The sequence below is a fragment of the Macaca nemestrina genome, chromosome 3, assembly GCF_043159975.1.
Source record: "Macaca nemestrina isolate mMacNem1 chromosome 3, mMacNem.hap1, whole genome shotgun sequence".
Classification (NCBI taxonomy): Eukaryota; Metazoa; Chordata; class Mammalia; order Primates; family Cercopithecidae; genus Macaca; species Macaca nemestrina.
The window spans coordinates 74,281,759-74,303,840 of record NC_092127.1 but is presented as its reverse complement, the minus strand read 5'-3'; the positions used below and the strand labels follow the sequence as shown (position 1 = coordinate 74,303,840).

The following is a 22,082-nucleotide window of genomic DNA, read 5'->3' as shown; positions in this document are numbered from 1 at the left end:
ACACTTTTGAAGTCCTCTCACTGTTGTATATTTATTGATATTTTTACATGTGTATACCTTATGCTGAGTATATAGATTATATAACTCATTTTAACAAAATGTGTAGAAATTACATAATTTCAATAAAGAATAAGAAACACACTACACACATATTTAATACAGTAATGCTAAAATGTCTACCTTAAGCAGTGATAATATGAAACTGTGCTTAATCTGTTCTATATTGACTTATGCCAGTTTAGCACCAACTTTTCTTTATTTCCTGCAGCTAAGTAGATTAGCATAAAAATATGACCATGAAGTCACAAAGGGACATATTTTATGGAAAAATAGCACTATAGCTCCTCTGCGAGGTCCATTACAAAAATGTGGGGTAGAAATTACAGTGGCAGGTGACATTTGTAGGAGTTTCTGAATTATACCTGCTGAGCTTTGGATTTATGGTATTTACTGAATAGACGGAACTAGCTAAGTAATAGGCTACATTATTTTGAAATGTGGAGCAGTGTGGGGCCCTACTCACTGCAATACAGCAATAAAAAAGTATTATCAGAAAAAATAATTCCTTTCAAACCTGTATGTATGTTCAAAGAATTTATTTGAAAAAGCAAGCTCAGAGAGGCACACACATCATAAAGATTCGCTTTTATTGAACTGGTTTAATCTATGTGAAAAAAAAGATTCACTTAAATCTGCTCTAAGTGGTGACCATGCTAGCGAAATGTTCGACGTTTTCCTCAGTTGTTTAAATTCAAAACTTTAAGGCTTCACATTTTAATGCTTTTGGTCTACTGAAAAAATAAGTTTATCTTGCTTTGCAATGAGTGTTCACAAAGTGAGAAAGACATAATTCTTGTACCTTGTGGGAAATACTGACTCATGGATTAGATAAATTCTGATGGTAGTTTATAAATTTTGCTTCCAATCTAAGTTTTAGATCCCAACTACTTGCCTTCCAGTTTGCAATGTCACATTTTTCTATACATCAGTATTTGTTTTCAGTAATACATTTTTTATTAAATAAATTTTGAAAAATCAAGAAAAAGAAGGAAAAAAATGAAATTACTTGTTATCCTACTACACCCTTCAAAAATTCCCTTTTAGTATCCTTTACTTTGATATTAATTTGTATATGCACTCAATTTGTGCATACACAAAATGCACTCACAACGTTGGGATTTTGGTATATAATACAGTGTCACCATCATAACTTCAAGATTACCAACTTGTATTAGGCCATCATTGCTGTAGGCAAATTCACATTTCTGTTATCAGCTTTATCCCACCACTGTATGATGATTTCATATCCTCTTTTTTCTCCTCTTCTCAAACTGCTATGTCCTGAAACTATCACCGTCTTTTCATCAGATTAACTCATTCCAGGCTTATCAAAGGAAGGAGAGGCCATCATAGTCACTTCAATTTTTCTATCTCAGGCCTTTGGATTTACCAGTGTCTACATTCTTCCCCTCTTCTACCCCTTAAGTTTCAACCCAGGGATTCTTAAACATAGGCCTGTTGATAGAATACAGTGTGTCTATGGATTTGGATCAGCAAAAGAAAAAAAAGAAAAACGACAAAAATACTCTTTGTGCAGGGCGCGGTGGCTCATGCCTGCAATCCCAGCACTTTAGGAGGCCGAGGCGGGCGGATCACGAGGTCAGGAGATTGGGCAAAACACGGTGAAAACCCGTCTCTACTAAAAAAACAAAAAATTAGCCGGGCATGGTGGCAGGTGCCGTAGTCCCAGCTACTTGGGAGGCTGAGGCAGGAGAACGGCGTGAACCCGGAAGGGGGAGGTTGCAGTGAGCCAAGATCACGTCATTGCACTCGAGCCTGGGCAATAGAGCCAGACTCCATTAAAAAACAAAAACAAAAACAAACAAACAAAAAGCTTTTTGTTTTCAGTAATTACTGAATGGAATGAATGTAGACAACAGCCACAGTATTTATTGTACTGTGGTTGCGATTTTATCACCAATAAAAATCAGTTATTTTATATCCCATTACTGGTGTCTTAGATATATCAAAATGTTGCTTATGGTCACTACTATTTCAAAGTTATTATAGTACTAGACTCATCATTAGAACTTACCATATAATGATTTAATTAAAAAGTTTGTTACTGATTGAAAAAGTATTTCACATTAACATAGCAGTTTATTTTGTATATATATTTAGTTTCATGCTTTTAAAATATATTTTTGAAACACTCGTAGGAACCATCAGACAGCTGGAAGAATCCCAACACAAGAAAAGTTAAGAACTCGGAATGGAGGCAGGGCTGCCACTGGTCTCACCATCTAAGCCATTTCCTATAGCCATTCTTTCCTGTATCTTCACAGAGTTAGTTACCTATTTTCTCCTCTGGGCCTTTAACCTCTCTTTTTCTTTGGAAATGACTTATCAAATCACCACTACCACAGACGATGTTTTCTCAATTCCACTTCTACTTCTATGTAATAAACCAGTGTCCTGTTTTACCCCTTCAAAATCACGTTTTTGGAGTCTTTTCCAAGTGCTGCCTCTATTTCTTCACCCCCAATTACTTCTTTCTTCACCAAAATCCATCTGGCTTTGCTCTTTTTTACTCTTTTGGTAAGGGCTCCACTTCCCTCCACATCTTTCGCTTTGCCTAATGGTTTGATTTTTTAGCAGTTTTTGGAATTGTTGCCACCCCTCCATCTAGCAGTACTCCCTTCCCTTCGATTCAGTGCCACTGCACTCCTGAATATTTTTTTCTTCTATTTTGGCTATATTTTCTTATCTTTCTTGGCACCTCATCCTGCTCTGCACTTTTCATCTCTAAATTCTTTCCTTAGGTGATTTCACCATTTACATGGCCACGGCTTCATACCTCTGCTTCACAAACATCTGTCTCTAACTCAGACCTCTTCCAGAGTGTCAGGTGACTTTACTGTTCTTTTGATAATGAAGGGTTTCATTCACCATGATCATAATCTACCCTTTTTTAGTCCCCACCACCCACCCCACCCCACCCCCTCCTGTATACTGCAATGATTCTTTTTTCATGGGAATGTGTGGCCATCATCTAGGTGCCCAGATTGGAAATTTGTTTCATCCCTGACACTATGTTCTCACCAAATTCTCTTGGTTTTAATGTTTAAATATCTCTGAATACTTATTCTTCATTCAGCTTCTACTTAACATTTTTGTCTACGCCACTTCCATATCTCAGTAGGTCTATTGCAATAGACTCAAGTGTGATTTTTCCAAAGAGTCATTTGTCCTATTCCAGTTTCTTCAAATAGCAGATAATTCTATGTATTGTAAGAGAAAATCTGGTAGTCACACATTGGCTACCGTTTTTCAAAGGCTTTCAGTTGCTCACCAAATGGCAGCAGCCAAATGGTTCTAGCCCTAGTTTGCCTCTCAGCTTTGAGTCCTATAGGTCTCTACCTAGGATTTTCCCACAAGCCACATGAAATTCTTTTAGCTTTTTAAATGTGCCATGATTCTTTATATCCAATGTATTTAACATATACTATATCCTCTACTCCACCTTCCTTCTATTCTCACTCAGGGAATATGTACTTGTCCTTCAGTTTTAGGTCTTAAGTTTATTTTCTTACACCATGCTTTCAGAGCACCTCTACATACTTCCTCACAGTATTTAGATAATGTTTAATTACATATCATCAGGATTATTTAATATCTACATATTAGACAAACAACTTTTAATTACTATTTTGTTAATTAAAACCATAGTTAAATGTTACTGCAGAATATTCCACTTTAATATGACACAAATCTATATTGATGGACACTTTCCTCTTGTTATTATTTTTGTAGATAGTACTGCAATGTTCCTAAATATTTGTCCATCCTTTTGAAGTTTCCCTTATGATCTATTACAGAAGGGGAATCACATCACTGAAAGATCTTTATACCCTTTTATGGAACTACTACCAAATGAATTTTCAGAAAATATCCCAAGTGTACCTTCTATTGGAACACTTGAGAACCTTTGTAATCACTCTCTTGCCAGCATAGAAAAACATCACAATTGTTGTCAAGATATTAAAAAAGAATGGGCTGGACTTGGTGGCTCATGCCTGTAGTTCCAATATTTTGGGAGGCTGAGGTTGGTGGATTGCTTCAGCCCGGGAGTTCAAGACCAGCCTGGGCAACATGGTGAAACCCCATCTCTAAAAAAAAAACAAAACAAATAGGCAGGTGTGGTGGTGTGTGCCTGTAGTCTCAGTTACTTGGGAGGCTGAGGCAGGAGGATCACTTCAGTCCAGGAGGTAGAGGCTGCAGTGAGCTATGATCATGCCAGTGCACGCCAGCCTGGGTAATAGAGTGAGACCTGGTCTCCAATTGGGTTGATTATTTTTCACATAAATTGTTGGACAGTTTTTTGTGTATGTGTGATTGTTTAGCTGTGCCTTTTGTTCATTTTGCTCATTTTTCTACTGTGATATTTTATTTATTTATTAACTTGGAGGAAACTTTTACAAAATAAAGGCACTATGCCATTTACCTTTTATTTGTTACTCTAGATACTGACTTTTAAATTTGTTAACTTTTGATAAATCAACATTCTACATGTTTCTATAGCTTAGGAAATCTATTAATTCTTTGATGATGTGTGATTTTTAAATAATTATTTTATGCCTGAAAGTCCTTATTTCTCATATTTTTTTGGTGGGGGGTTGGGGTTCAGAAATTCTTATACTTGACTTTTCATATGTTTGGGTTCTATTCTGGTTATTTGTCACTGCCTCCATTTAAGCTATAACAAAATGCTTTTAGCAGATTTTTTTACTGACCATACCTGGTACCAAGAGTATGCCCTGTCTGAGGGGTCAATAAGGATGGCGATGATCTTGGCTTTGGGGACAAGAGATGCAGCTCGTTTGGGAGCTTCCTCCGAATGGAAGTAATTAGCACTCTTTTCAAACAGAAAGTCACTTGTAGTATTGGATGGTGTAGGGAAAAAGTCCATATACCTGAAGGCAGAGAAAGACAACTAATTAATCTGAAAATAATTTTTCTTGCCATACTCTGAATGTGAAATAATTGGAACATTTTAACATTCATTTATAGCTATTTCTGATTATTATGCTGTTACAGTTTAAATAATAAACATTATATACACATTGAATGTGAAGACAACCCAAAATATTCCTGTTCTAACGACCCATTTTGGGCGTGGGGAGGAGTGAGGTGAAATACGTAGGCCAATAAGGGTCAAAGGAAAAGTACTATACATTTGGGCTGATCTTCTGTGCTATAAAAAGCCAATTCAAGAAATACCATTTGCCCGTGGCAAACAGCAAATTACACTATACTGTTTAGTTGATATTAAAAAATAGTAAATTTATGTTTGCAAATTTGAATGCAGAAATTCTTCAGTGAGATTAAAGTTCACAAGACAGAAAGATGTGTAAGTCTGAATAGCTATAAAATACCAACCATTTTAGGGCATGGCGGTTCTCTTCCTTCTGAATTTCTTCATAATTTGTAGTATATGTAGCAATGTGAACACAGTATAGTCTATCTAGAGTAATTAAGGGGCTATTTCCTGCCAGTTGATCCTGTGGTGCCTCAGTAGGTTCCCTCCTCCATATGCTGTCAGAATGCTCCTCTGCGTGCGGATTATGGAATCAATATGTTCTGAGGTTAATTCAGTACAAGTCTTTAATTATGTGTGTAACCCTCCTTACAGCTCATCACTTCTCTCACCCTCAAATGTTCTAGAAATAAATAATGAGAGCAATTAAGAATTCATATAAGACACTTATTTCCCTCTTTGACATTTGTTATTATGTTTCCCAAATGCGGAGTGGTGAAGAGTCTCATCTATATTCCTGCTAAACAATTTGTGTTCCATTTGGGCTCACAGATCAGAGAAAATTGCCGTTCTGCTTTTAATAACCTGCATGCAATTCCAAAGGTTATTTAGTCTTTTTAAAGTAAGGTAGGATATAATCTCCTAGATGCAGAGCTGACACATCTCTAACCACAATGGCAAACTTGATCTGCTCACCGGTATTGCACCTGCCCAACCCTGATCCTAGCTGTACCTTAAAAAAATGTGTCTTTCATTGCAAACAAGTTCATGCATGATGATGACACACAAACTTACATGCTGCAGATGTGTGCATTGAGGGGAATTTTCCTCAGGTGAGATTTGCTTTATTTACCTGTGAACTAGAAATTAAATTCAGGACCACGTTTTCTTGAAAAATTGGGATAGAGCTAGAAAAAATCACCAGAGTGAAAATCATTTCTAATATCAGGTTTATTCTATTTTAGTTTAGGGGAAATACTGTGATTTTGTTTTTTTCATAATTTACCACGTTACTTAATATTTATTTTATGTACGTGTGTGACTAGAATTGATATGGTTTTGAAACTGTGCTGTTATTATTTTCATGACAAGTATCAGTCTATATTATAACAAAACTTATAGGTTTATGTGGTTAATGAAGATACATGTCACGAATTATAAAATAAAACAAACTACTGATTTATTTGTTGCCTCAAACATTGTTGTGAAAACAAATTATGTGTTCAGAAAAAAAATTAGGCACAGTTAAATAATGCTATGCTTAAAAAGAATTTTAAATACCCTTATGAATAATTCTGATGAAATATATCCCATAATGTTCTTTATTCAATCATATTAATTTAGCAGAAAAATATTATCATTATTGCACTGTCCAAATCACATTATAGGCAACACTGATTAAACATATCATCATTATAAATTAATTTCTAATTCACTGTGGTAGAATTGAGCATAACAAATTTATCCTGTAATTATGCAGATGCCACACATACATCTGTAATTGCTCTGCAGTGATTGAGCATGTGTTAATAATGGAATTTATTTTTCGTTACTTTTCTTACCAGTCTAATCCCTTGTGATAGTTGTTGCCATTAAAGAACTGAACTTCCTCAAATGTCTTTGGACTAGGGAGATTGCTGATGATTGAAGGATGCATTAGAAGAAATAAATAAAGTGCAGTTGTTCCTATTACAAAAAAAAAAGAAGGTAAAAAGTTATATGGCAATAAGAGACAAAATATTATTTTAGCATATTTTTGCTCAAAAAGGAATATTAAAATAATCAACTATTTCCGGTGTCAAAATGATTTCCTTAAAATCTATTAGGTGCATTCCATGCAGTCACAATCTAAGTGTTCTATTATTAGTCTGACATGATTCTGTTTATCAAAATGCCTGATTTAATATTAACACATGGCCATAGTGAAGCAGAATGATAATGCAGTAGTGTGGCACTGTGGAAGTCATGCAGCTCAACTTTCCTCCTGGAGTCAGGTGAGTGGCTAAAGCATGAAGGGCATGGATCCCTCTGTCTCCAACTTTATCGTTAAGCACAGTACCTTAACTGGTGGGTCTTCAATTAGCATTGAAATTCAGATGAATGAAATCAAACTATTCAACAGAAGTTGACATGCTACTCTGTGTATGATCTGGAAGTAACTCTTGATTAAGAAAACACATTTGCTACCCTCAATGAACTTAAAGTCCATGTGTGGACTTGGACAAGTACACAAGTAATTGTGATGTAGTGTGACAGGTGCCATAATGAGAGAAGACCAGAGTATATTTCCAATATATGAGAAAATGGGTGATTTAGACTTGGGAAATCAGTGACAGATTCTGGGAGGAAATGTACTGTAATACTGTTCCTTAAAACATAAGTGTTACACAGTAAGGTTGAAAGAAGAAGGCAAGACTCTCAAAAGATGGCTGCTTCAATGACTTCTCTGGAAAATATGACAATCAAGTCTGATAATTGGAGCACTAGATGGAACAGACTAGCTGATAGAAACCACCTGTGTGCACATTGCAGAAGTCTCAAATGTAATCTCTGAACCTTATTTCCCTCAGAGCCAGGCCAGAGACTGGTGGTTATAGCAGAAAGAACTCATGAAGTGACTGGGTCATCATAACTCTCATAAATCAAGACTTTTCTTCTTGAAAAGGTAAAGTGTTCTGTGATACATTGGAGTGAGCAGCATTTGTTAGATGTCCTAGCCCTTATGTTAGATGTTAGATATCTGCAGAGCTGCAGACAAGCTACATAGGTGGGCTGGCAGAACAACTATCATTGCAACTGGAATCTGGAAGTAGAGAAGGCCAGCAGGTAATTGGCATTTTGTTCACATATACCTTAAGCTCATATGAGCAAAGGCTACTGCGCTTTGAGTATTAATGACATTGTCGCCCTTTTAGATCCTCACAGCTTTACATGGCCACTAAGAATTAATGAGTAGCTAAAGGAAAGAACGTAACAACAGATCCATGGGGACCAACCACCTTGATGGAAGACATGTTAAAACACCTATAATGAATGACTCTGTGAAATAAGATGGCAAAATTAATAAATGCCCTAGGGAGATGTAATTACCAATTTTAAAAGACTTTTAAGGAATAACAAGTATGAAATTGAATTATACAAACTCGATTAAAAGAATGAAGGAGACAGAACTGGTTAAGAACTAAATTAGAATCCTAAAGTTTAGACAGGAGAAATCTCTCAACCACACTGAAAAATACAGATTTAATAGTTATGAGGGATGAGGGGCATCCTCAAAAGCTCATCTGGTTTACTCCTAAATATAACAGGAGTTTAAAAAGGAGAAAATATGAGAAGAGCAAAACCAAAAAATGTTCTAGGGAAATGAATTAGCAATAGAGTAGAAGCTGGAAGGAAACATGAAATCCAGAAGTGTTCTTTTTAAGTACTTTTTAAGATAACACTTTCATGGGGGGGTGCGTGGAGAGAAAGAGAGATTTGAGACACACAAGACAAATGAGAAAACTGATAGTTTAATATTCTGAAGGTATTAAATGTAGATGAATGCAGGTCACATATAAAAAATATTCTTTAGTTGTTGTTGATTATCTAAATATAGATACTTTATAGCCTCACTCGGTAGTAAGTAGAAATGTTTAATTACCCTGATGGTCACAGAATTGTACCCAGATCTCCCCTGGCCTACAGAAAGTCAAAGCCTTTATGTTCTGAACTCTATACCTTCATGCCTCCAGGATGTTGAGGGACATCAAGAGGCATCTGATAAGGAGGAGAGAGAAAGCACTCTCAAATAGAAATAGAAAAAATGTGGCTTGATATTCATATAATCAGTCATAAAATCTGGGCCCACTACCTCAAAAAGTACATTTAAAAACTTATCACCTAAATTTTCATCTATCCTTGACATTCATTTTTTATCAATTTATTTTACCTCATTTCATTTTATATCAATTTCTTTAATATAAATATTTCACGGAAGAAGAGAAAAAAATCCTATACTAATAGAAACTATTCTATTTTGTATACAATCAACTCCTTATTTCTGATGTACCGAGATAAGCCAGACAAATCATGAGACATTAATATTGACAATGTGAACATTGATCTTCTGAAAGATCCAAGGCCAATGAATTATGCTCTTATAATTGTTGTGCTAAATGTAACCCTATTAGAATCCTCTTCTGCATTGACAATACCAGAATTTGACTCTGAATGATGAAGGATGAATATCTGTTCAAGGGCTCACAAGGGACTATGATTTGAACTTTGAGTCTCTTAAGTCTAAAGTCTCTGAGTCTATGTCTATCATCTCTGCCTGTTTCTCTTCTCCATTTCCTCATTCCCTGACCCAATTTCAGCCCACAGGAATCTATCTCTTCTAGGATTCAGCAATGGCAAAGTGAAATATCACGTCTTTCCATTCTCACCTCATAACAACTGAGTAAATAGCAATTTGGGAACCACTTTTATACCTCATGCTTATTGTAAGAGACGCATGTGCCACGTTTAAGTCATAGAAAGACAACTGTGCATCTAAGGGCAGATTGACAGCATTTAATTGTGAACCCTCCGCTGCAGTGAATTTATAGTCTCTGACTGCACTGGGTGTTTTGCCAACTGAAGCAATAAGAACAACAAACTATGACTTCAGACTTCTACAATTGGATTTTAAGAATACTATAACCATTTTTATATTAGAATAATATTTTCATAGCCTATGAAAGATTATTACCATCTGATTCCTTTGTTTTAACATCTGATTTGTTTGTTTGTCTTAGGAAAGCCAAAACCAGTTAAAAGCTTTATCATTTCCATACTGGTAGGTCAAATATGAAAATCTAAAGGTATAGTTTAATGTCTTTATGAATGCAAACAACAAGAAGGAAAAATAGATTTATAGTTACTAAGCTGTAATTTTCTCACAGAACTAAAATATAATAACATCAATGATGAATGATAAGGGATATGTCTTTCTATTAGATTTTTAACACAATTTTACAACACAGGGTTGTTTTATATCTTTAGTAGTCACTCCAGAGTTAGCAATGCTGTAAGGGAGTTGGTAGAAAATTAATGTACATTTTAAGCAACAACAAAAGTGATCTATCTGAAAATATATGTTGCTCTTTCCCCTCCCTGCACATGTGTTAACTTACTGTTGTAATACAATTTATATTCCTAGAAGAAGAAAAGATTTCAACAACCAATATTTAATAGTCTGGAAATTTTGCCCACAACTTTTAAAATGATCTACTTACTTGTATTACAAATATCTTCATCTGGGCCAGGCTTATTTATTGAGACTGTTTTCTGTTATGGTTTGTGCACTCACTGATGAAAATGCTTCTTCTAGTCAAAGTGGTGAATTCAAAATACAGCAACTCAATAAAAACTTTAATTAATCAGGACATGAGCAAAGTGTATAAAACTGTCACATACTGAAGAAAGTATAAAATATTCTAATTGAAAGTGTCATCTCGTTGGTGAAATACTTTCATTCTCTTTTACTGCATTCTTATGCAGTTGTCCTTCAGTGCATGAGAAAATACCAAGGAAAAAATACTTGATGAACTTCAAGTGTTTCAGAAAGTAAGTCCATACCATGCTAATACCTAATGATTTTTTTTTTTTTAAAAATCACACATGTAAAATATTTGAAAGTAATCATGGCAGTGGCTCTGAACAAAAATCAATTCAGAGGCTGATGTACCAGATAAAATAGTTTGAATCAAGCCAAAACATGTTTTTATAAATTGCTATAGAAATTAATTAAATAAAGCCAGAAAAGTAAAAATTTAAAGATGAAGTACAACTGTGACATATAAGTTCAAAGTTTTCCAAATTTGACATGTATATTGAACAGTTTAAAAATTCATAAAGAATTTAGTGTTTAAGACTAATTAGTGGGCAACATTAAGATCCTCTTGAGGTTCACGGTATAAATGTGATTCATGGAGATGAAAAGCAGTTCGAATAGTAAACTTGCATGGATAGCTAAATATTTCACAAAGAAAAATCTAATCTGATAACTCCATATAACAATATATCTCATAAAATATTTTTAAAAAGGATATAAGTAGCACAATTGGCTCCTTTTACCTGTTTTTTGTGGACCAATTACTAGAAATTTTGGTAAGTGGTCACAAGTTTTCTCTCTGGACCAGATGTCTTTGTGTCGTTTATCATCACATGGATTCTGCAAGAAGGAAGAATAAGTGACCTTACAGAGTAATCACTATCTGGCTCTGTTCTCTAAAAATTGTTCAAAAGATGGAATCGAATTGTTGCCTAATACCTTAGAGCTTGAAGTTAGACCTCACTCTGGTTCTCTGATTTCCAAGTCTTTTAAAAATAAAGTTATTGGCACCTTCCTTATCTCAAGGCTGGGACTCGACCTCAAGTCGCTCCTGGTGTTATCATCTTTCAGTGTTTGGCAAGGCTCTAATCCCTGTGCTACTACTCTATTTCTTGGTTTATGTTTTATGTCCATATATCAGAGGACTTGACTTAACCTGGTTTCATCATAGTTACTCATATTACTGTGTTCTCCCTAATCACTCCTATTTTTTCTTCCTAGAGGCTGAAATGTTATCCTTGAATTCCAGACTTGGCCAACTTTTCTTTTTCATTTCATTTCATGTTTTGATTCAGATACTCCTATAGTTTGGTCACATCTTCTAAGCTGATAGCTTCTAGATCAGTATCCAGCCTCTACCTCCCTCCTGAGCTCTGAACTTAAGTTTTTATATTGCAAATGTATGATTTTTGTATAGATATAGTGAGGAAATTTCATACTCAACATACCCAATGTATCCACTAGTCCAATATTATGCCCATCTAACCTACAATTCCATTGCCAGTTTTTATTTCATTCTATCTGGCTGACTCTAATTTATTATCAAAATCATTACACTTTTGAGAATTAAAAGGGTTTTTAAAATTAAAAAAATAAAATTTTTGAAATATTTATTGACTGCCATATTGGTTTTATTATATTGGTGACCTAAACGATAATAATATTCAAGATGATTGTCACAAGTAAAAGTATTTTTTAAAAACATACACATTGGAAATTAAAACATTCTATTTTTATATTTATTATCCCAATATTAACAATGAAACAAGAAAGCATTTATAGTTCATATTTCTGCATATTTCTGTACTTTAGTCAGTTCCTTTTTCACGTAATTTTTAATTTTGTGGCTACATAGTGGGTGTATATATATATATATGAAATACATGAGATATTTTGATACATGCATACAATACATAATTATCACATCAGGGTAAATAGGGTATCCATTACCTCAAGCATTTATTATTTCTTGTATTACAAATGTTCTAATTTTATGCTTTTGGTTATTTTAAATGTAAAATAAATTATTGTTGACTAGTCACCTTGTTGTGCTATTAAATACTAGATTTTATTCATTCTATCTAACTATATTTTTGCATCCATTGACAATCTCCATTCCCACCACCTCCACTTTCCTTTCCAGTCCCTGGTAGCCATCATTGTACACGCGATCTCCATAAGTTCAATTGTTTTAATTTTTAGCTTTCACAAAAGCATGAGAACATGTGAAGGTTGCCTTTTTGTGCCTGGGTTATTTCACTTAATGTAATATCCTCAGGTTTCATCCAGTGTTGAAAATGACAGAATCTCATTCTTTTTCATGGCTGAATGGTACTCCATTGTGTAAAAGTACCACATTCCCTTCATTCATTTCTCTGTTGATGGATACTTAAGTTGCTTCCAAATCTTGACTATTGTGAATAGTGCTGAAATAAACATGGGAGTGCAGATATCTCTTCAATATACTGATTTCCTTTCTTTTTCCTTTTCTTCTTCTTTTTTTTTTTTTTGACACAAAGTTTTGTTCTTGTTGCCAAGGCTGCAGTGCAATGGCGAAATCTCAGCTCACTGCAAGGTTCAAGCAATTCTCCTACCTCAGCCTCCCGAGTAGCTGGGACCACAGGCATGTGTCACCATGCCTGGCTAATTTTTTGTATTTTTAGTAAACACAGGGTTTCACTGTGTTAGCCAGGATGGTCTCGATCTCCTAACCTTGTGATCCACCCACCTCAGCCTCCAAAGTGCTGGGATTACAGGCGTGAGCCACCATGCCCAACCAATTTCCTTTCCTTTTTACAATATTTTTACTGACCATGCTGTTAGATTGCTGAATCACATGGTATTCTATTTTTAGTTTTGTGCGGAACCTCCATAGAGGCTGTACTAATTTACTTTAGTTCTCTTGTACTAATTTACTAACTGATGTACTAATTTACATCTGTTCTCCATAGTGGCTGTACTAATTTACATTCCCACCAACAGTTTCCAAGTGTTCCCTTTTCTCTACATCTTAACCAGCATTTGTTATTACTTGTCTTTTGGATAAGATATGTTTTAAGCGGGGTGAGACGATATCTCATTGTAGTTTTGATTTGCATTTCCCTGATGATCAATGATGTTGAGAACCTTTTCATATACTAATTTGCCATTTGTATGTCTTCTTTTGAGAAATGTCTATTTAGATCCTTTGCCCATTTTTAAATCAGATTATTAGATTTTTTTTTTTTTTTCCTGTAGAGTTGTTTGAGTCCCTTATGTATTCTGGTTAAAAATCCGTTGTCAGATGGGTCATTGCAAATATTTTACCACAATCTTTGGGTTGTCTCTAAACTTTATTGTTTCCTTTGCTGTGCAGCCTTTCAACTTGATGTGATCCCATTTGCCCATATTTGCTTTGGCATGGACTTGTGGGATATTGCTTAAGAAATCTTTGCCCAGACCAATATCTTGGAGAGTTTCCCCAATGTTTTGTATTAGTAGTTTTATAGTTTGAGATCTTAGTTGTAAGTCTTTAATCCATTTTAATTTTATTTTGTGTATGGCAAGAGATAGGGGTCTAGTTTCATTCTTCTGCATATGGCTATCCAGTTTTTCCAGTACTGGTTACTGAAGAATCTATCTTTTCCCCAGTGTATGTTCTTGGCATCTTTGGTGAAAATGAGCTCACTGTAGAAGTATGGGTTTATTTCTGGATTCTCTATTCCGTTTCATTGGTCTATGTGTCTATTTGCATGCCAGTACCATGCATTTTGGTTCCTACAGCTCTGTAGCATAATTTGAAGTAAAGTAATGTGATTCTTCCTATTTTGTACTTTTTGCTTAAGATGGCTTTGGCTATTCTGGGTCCATTGTGGTTCCATGTTAATTTTAGGATTATTTTTTGTGTTTCTGTGAAGAGTGCCATTGGTGGTATTGATCAATTCTTTAGATACATCTTTCTTTAATACTATGTTGCCAAAGTTCTTCTGAAGAATGATTGTTTTCAATATATTATTATGTTTTGCTTTTCTATAAAATTGTCTGCAATCCTTCTCAAAGCTGCATTTCATAGTTAATAAATGTGAAAATGCGGACACTCAAATTACTCTTCTCTGTAAGCCACTGTATTTTTAACTGGAGAGAGAGTTGAGATAAGCTCCTTCCCTTCCCTTCCCTTCTTTTTTTTTGTTTTCGATGCAGTCTTGCTCTGTCACCCAGGCTGGAGTGCAGTGGTGCCATCTTGACTCACTGCAACCTTCTCTTCTCAGGTTCAAGCGATTCTCGTGCCTCACCCTCCGGAGTATCTGAGACTACAGGCATGCACCACCATGCCTGGCTAATTTTTAAATTTTTTTAGTAGAGATGGGGTTTTCCCATGTTGCTGAGGCTGGTCTGGAACTCCTGGCCTCAAGTGATTCTCTGGCCTCGGCCTCGCAAAGTACTGGGATGAGCATGAGCCACTGTGCCTGGACGGTAAGCTAATTTTCAATTCTAATTTTTAAATATTAAAATATCTAAATATTAGAGACCAGGTATTTTCACAATTATTTTCTGTTAAGAGTGTTTTTCTTTGACAAATACTTTTAAATATAACACTTGTCAAGTGAGTTTTCTCTAATTATGATTCTTTTAACCATTTTGTCAAATATAGGTGCAGCAAAATCATAGACTTCTCAATATCATTTTATTCTAGCACAGAATATAATTTTATCCAATTAAAATAGGGGATCCATTAAGAAATGCTTAGGCTGATTCTTCCCAGTATCACTATGTAGACTAAAGGGACCGGTATCACCCTGGCGTTCTGTAGAACCTAACACTGGCCCACTATATTGATGACATAGTATTTGGACCTGACAAATAAGTGGCAATTACTCTGGCTGCCTTCATAAAACACATGCACCTCAGAGGATGGAAGACAAACATACAAAGTTTTAGGAGCCTGCCACCTTTTAAGCTTTCAGGGGTCCGGACATCTTGAGCACACTGGGACATCCTGTTCATAGCACAAAGTGTAAGTTGTACATTGCAACTCCTACTGCTAAGAGGTAGCACAGTGCTAGGAAATATTTTTCCGTGCATTTATTGAGTGATATAGATAGCTTCAAGTTTAGGATGGAGCCTAGAGCAAGAAAGGGGTATGCAGTAGGTAAGGCTGAAGTACAAGCCACCCTCACACTTGGGCTTTATATGCCAGAAGATTCATGATACTATGGCATCAGTGATATAAATGGATGCCATGTGGAATATCTGGCAAGTACTTGAAAAGAATCACAATGTACACTTCTAAGGTTCTGTAGCAAAGCATACTATCTGAATCATATTTTGCAAACCACAACTCTTGTATACTGCTGTATACAAGAAGAGAGTGCTATGGAAGAGAGTGTTTGTCATGAGTCATTAATGTGATCAAGTGGCCATAACTACCCACCATGAACTGAATAGTGATAGACCCATCAAATAATAAGTTCAGGTATGTCCAGCAACAATTCATTTGAAGATGGGAAAGGCTGATCCAGGGGCCACTTACAAATCAGTGGCCCATGACTCTATGTCACCTGTCACTGTTGCACTGATGCTTCTCCATCAGCTCATTTTTAGTTTCATGAAGGGTTCCTATAAGCTGCTGATAAAGAGGAGAAACCCAGGCTTGGTTTGCCGTATGTTGGTACTTCTATGTTAGTAGAAGACAAAAATGGACTTTGGTGGCACTACAGTTCCATTCAGAGGTGTTTCTAAAAATTGCTAGGTAATGGAACTCTCAGTTGTCAGAGTTGTGGGCAGTGTACCTAGTCATCTGCTTTTTTGTTGATAGACTCATAGCCAAAGGTAAGGATATGACAGACTAATGAGCAGAGATGAATAAATGGCATAGAATGGACAGGCCAGACAACTTGAAGGAACAAGCTAGGAAAATTAAGATAGGAAGTTCTAAGAAAGAGGCATGTGGATGGACCTATGATAGTGTTCAAAATGTGTGATAATCTTTGCATTATACATTAATGTACACCAGAGAGCATTTTATGTAGAAGAGGCATTGACAACCAGGAGAGCAGTATGATTCAGCCAGGTTACAACATTCCTACATGTTGCCTAACCTCTGTTGTCAACTAACCCAGAGCTAATGCAAATGGCTCATGAATAGAATAACCATGGCAGCACAGGTGAAAGCCATGCATGGACCTCTTTCTCCTGTGTCTGTTGTAGTTACAGCCACTGCTGAATATCTGAGCTGACAGTAACAGCAAATACTTTCAAATCTCAAAAATAGCATTATCCTGCCAATTAGTGAAACATTGATTATATTGGATGCTTTGATAATGAAAAGGGCATGATTCACCTACATCATGCTTGTTGGTACTTTCATATCCAGTTATAACTGTAAATGGGAAAGTACGACAATCACTGTCTGGTAAGTGCCACATGGGGGTGCCAGAACAGACTACCACAGTGTACTCCTTATCTTTATCTAAATGCAGCCTTTCTCCTAAAGAAATTTACAAGAGGAGAGTTAGTGAGACATACTACCACTGCTGCTACTTCCTCCATTCCTAAGACTATCTGACCTACCCAGTATTTCTTCTAGGCTAGCAGAAATGCTAGCCAAAGGTGGGGAAATACAGAAAAGGAGACAAAATGGGAGAAAATAATCACCGATTTCACCTTTGGGACCAAAAGCAGCAATTGTGTTATAGTTTCTCACAATAATTCTCCTCTTATAAATTTCCCCAGGCATGAAGTTTATAGAATCATGAGAAAAAATGTGTCTGGATGGACTGAACATAACAAATGAAATTGTGCATTGTAGAATAGAGTGTGGTGGATGCTCTTTTCTCTGAAAGCATCCTCTTTTCAAACTAGTGCAAACTCTCCACTCCTTATCTGAACTTTGCCAGCTGCTATTGTCCCCAGCTGGGGGATTAAGAATTCTCTCTGGTTAATAGAAGCCACCTGACTGCAAATGAAGCTCTGCATCCCCTCTCACTCTCGGGGGATGGCCCACCTCCAGTGGATGCAGGGGTACAGAAGACTGACCTGCTTGCCTCAAGGTGAGACAATTTGCCTGTGACTAGTTTGCTCCCTGCAGATCAGGTAAGGCTAGGCTTTACCAGAGATGACATCCTTGCTCAGCTCTTTTCCCTTCTTTTCAGTTCCACATTTTCCCTTGTAGGTTTTTCCTGAAAGCATTTCTTAAATCATTTGCAATGGCATCTCTATCTCACATTCTGCTTCTAGAGAACACTACCTATGACAATGGCTATTCATATTCATACTCATAAATTAAAAGATACTCTTGACTCAAATACATTTCTATCCCTGCTCTCATTGGAACAAGGCTGAAGTACAATATAAAAGGACCAGTAATGTATAGTGACAACCATATTATGTTAGAATTTACCTTGGAAAAAATTAGGTTACAGATCCTGGATTTTTCTACAAATGCATCTATGGAAACTGTGATAAAAGGAATTAATTACAAGCCAGTAAACTTGACATTCCTTATTTAATTTACATAACTGAAATTTTGTTTTAACTGGTATCTCCATTTTCTGCCATCTTTTTATTCAGTGTTCCATCTCATATACTCCATATGGTATAGTTTTAGTGCAGCTAACCATATTTTTCACTGTGGAACAGAAGGCTGAACTATCTATTCTTTATTTCTTCAATCGACAATGAAACATCCCCTATTTAGCTTATTATACAGATTCCCAGCTAGAGAGTATATGTCACACTCTTTCTTCAATGTAGCTTTCTTCATATTAATTTCAGTCCAATGGAGAGTGAGCCAAAATAATATGAAGTACCCTCAAAGATAAAGCCACACTCCCTGGATTTCTCCCTTCCAACTTACCACCAGTTGTAAAAGGGATAGATTGTAGCATGTAACTGACCTCAAGTGGAAGCCATATATTGAAGAGCCTATCAGTCTGAGGCCCTGGGTGATCATGTGGAGTGGAACTGTCTGCAGCTCCTAGATTACCTGCTTACTTCTGGACAGTTACATGAGTGAGAAATACATTTTCATCTTATTTAGCCAATGTATTTTGAATGGCATAATTGCAGCAACATCACCTAAACGCTAGCTCATTGTGTTTCAAAGTACTTGTCTATGAGAAAGAGCTTGTGCAAGAATGTGAATCAATGCACTGCTTGTTTCAAAAAGAACATTCTGTTACAAGATAAAAACAAAATTTCAAGGAAAGCAACTGGTGTGCTTAGTGATATAGTTGATTTCTACTCTGGCACCAGCTTCTTGTCTCATGGTGAATCAGCAACAACATAATCCAAACAGGCTATTCATGGACCACATTTTGAGTAGCACTATTCTGGGTTAATAATTGCCAACATCAACTTAATGCTTCAGTTATACTGTATTCACCACTGTAGAAATTCTCATGTTTGTACCCTAATCATTGAATTATTTCTCCATGTGATGCTCATATTTTTCCCCAAAACTTTGACTACATTTCTAGCTTAAGCTAATATCTACCATAAACCTTCCCTATTTATTTTAGAGGGGTAGCGTAGTGCAGTCATTAAGAGCTTGAGCTCATGAGGGAGACTGCCTGTGCATTAAGCAATTTTCCCAAATTCTCTGGATCTCAGTTCCTTATTTATAACATAATTATTGATAATATTTATCTCATATGGTTGTTGACAGCATTATATGTTATTTAAAATGGTTAAATAATGCTGTATATAAGAGTAATTATTATTTGATTCCACATTTGCCCTTCTTTTCTTATTGTCCGGATTATTTAGGCAAGATTAGTTAGGCAATTGGAGCAAGAGAAAGAGTAAATCTCACTGATGGATTGCTTTGCTACAGGTGTTCATCTTCAGAGCAGACTTCTTAGTCCATTATCAGAATGTACCAGCACCATGTGTGGCTGTCTGTCCATAGAATAAGTTTTACTTGACATAGTCAGATCACTAGACTTCTGGCATCTGTGAGTTACTTTGTAGAGAAATAGCTTGGAGTATCCTTAGCCGACTTGAGGATATAGGTTGCCTTACTAGATGACCCGAAGACCATTATATAATTCTAATTTAACACAAATCTGTGTATACTTGCTACCTGGTTCCTGTAACTCATAAAGCCAATAGTTTCAGCACCGCTTACCATTCAGATCTCAACACAAATATCAACGCATGAAAAGTGGCCTTCCCTGATGATAATAGTCAAAGCTTCTTCCCACTCTTGTCTCTTTCTGAGTTTCCTGTCATATTTTCTTTGTTACATGTCAGTACCTAAAATTATTTTCTTTGTGTATATGTTTGTAGTAATTTTATCTAAATAAGTATAGTTATAGTTTATAATAATTCTCTCTCAACTAGAATGTAAGTTCTCTGAAGGTGAGGCCTCTGTCTTCTTTATTGCTACAACCCAATACTTAAGAAATGCTGAGTGAATATTTGTAGAATGACTGACTTAGGACAGGCACAGTAAACATTTAGGAATCGACATAGACTAATTTTGATATATGTTTGAAAACAAACATAATGTTAACTGTATAGACATTTAGCATCTAAAACTCCTACAACAAACCATACACAATCCCCAGTGCTTTCTTTCATGGCAATCCCAGAAGCTAGTTAGTGAATACACCATCACTTTAGAACTTAAACATTATTTCTCTCATATTGTTATATAACTACTTGATTTATAAATAACTTCATTTCTGAACTGCATTTTTAGATACAAAGCAATAGGAAGGTGGTTCTCAACCTATACTTCCTGAATTTCCCCACATATAACCCAGCAGAGAAAATCTCAGAGTAGGTGTTCACTTCATTTGCTCAAATGAAGATTTCTTTATGCTTAGCAAAGGCAGAAGAGTGGACTAATTGATTATTCAGTGCCGCTGTTGAAAGTCAAAGTCTTATTTGTGAGATCTTTCTCGGTTCTATATGTTCCGCTCGGCCACTTATCTTCTCTATTGCAGTGCACATGTCTTTGGCATTCTGATTTCTGCTTGCAAAACAGGTGAAATAAAATGTTCACAGAAATAAGCAGATTTAATGTAAGACTTGAAAAGAGTTGTCGTTGTCTCCAACACACAGAGAGAATATGGATAAGCATATTTTTGGGGGGAAGAGGATGACACTAGTTAATATCTATTTATACTTTCCCAGAAAGTTGGGATGCTAAGCTGTTACAATACATGCTGTTCCAAATTTTTTATTACTAACAACTTAATTTACATTACTTCAGGTTCTCCTATCGGTGTGTTCCTCAATCTAGGCGGATTGTCTTTCTTTGTAACTACACTCCTTCTATATTATGCTATTTTAGGGATTTCCAGATGCCCATTTCTGTTTTCACCTCTCTTCTTGGCATATTTTTCCTTTTGTCTGTTAATCAAAATTTTATTAATGGATGTTTGTATTTTCTATTTTCTGGAAATGTTTGTTCAGACTTTTCTTACTCTGACTTTTCTCATACTGTATGAAAATCTGAATACCAGCAAACATAATGTCTAACTTTTATTGATCACCTTCTATGTTCCAGGCACTTGATTGACGTAGATTATTTCTAATCTTCAAAGCAACCTGGCAAGACAGATTTTATTATCCCTTCTTGATAGCTGAGAAAGCTGAGATGCAAGGTGTTTTATTTAGGCCCTGCTGAAGGTCACACAGCAAGGTAGTTTCAGATTTAGAATCCAAATCTGGCATTGTCTCTGCAATTAAATTATGTGTGTGTATGCACGCACACATGTACATGTGAAGTTTTTGACAATGATTATGAAGGGTAAAGGATCTTCTCCCAAAAAAGCTAAGCATTTAATTGCACTTTCTTACTTTGCTCTATTTCTGTTGTTTTAATTTTTAAGTCAGAAAATTAGAAAGCAATTATTTCCCTTTTCATTCTGCAATCTGATTGTTCCCTGTATAAATGAAACTGCAATAGATATTTACTGGTTTAAGTATCTAGCACTGTAGATATATTTAAACTTCAAAAAAGAAATTCAGTTGCAATTGCTTTAGGCAGTCTATGGTTACAGTGCCAGTCCAGTGAAAATGCATGTAGCTCAGCTGTCACACAGGTACAGGCGATGCACGTGGTTTTTGTATGTAGAATATATAAGGCAAATTTACATTTAAGTAAACATAAACAAGCAGGCAGAAGATTTCCTGAAGCAATGAACAAGACTTGGAAAGGGCAGTAAAATCTGATGAAATTATGTTCCTTACAAGGGCAGAAGCATCCTTGGATATTTCCCTCCAAATAAGTAAAAACTGCAAATTTGCAATCAAGCTAAAAAGAACATGGATTGAAAGAATGTCATATCATTTACCTTATTATAATTCCATATTTTTATAGAATACGTTAAAATAACTTTTGTTCTTATTATATCTAGTTACTCAAAGTCTACATTGCCTTTTTGCTACTAAAAATTTGCTTTGCTTACTATTCTCCAC

General features: G+C 35.7%; 1 protein-coding gene across 1 annotated transcript in view; it reads right to left on the bottom strand.

Moving 5' to 3' along the window:
* LOC105486211 (N-deacetylase and N-sulfotransferase 4) overlaps positions 1-22,082 on the bottom strand; it is a 291,093-nt gene that overhangs the window by 15,955 nt on the left and 253,056 nt on the right. Inside the window, exons 8-10 of the mRNA XM_011748923.3 lie at positions 11,417-11,513; positions 6,880-7,003; positions 4,799-4,973 (exon numbers count right to left, since the gene is read on the bottom strand). Coding sequence (XP_011747225.2) covers positions 4,799-4,973; positions 6,880-7,003; positions 11,417-11,513 — 396 coding nt within the window. The remainder of the gene's footprint in view (positions 1-4,798; positions 4,974-6,879; positions 7,004-11,416; positions 11,514-22,082) is intronic.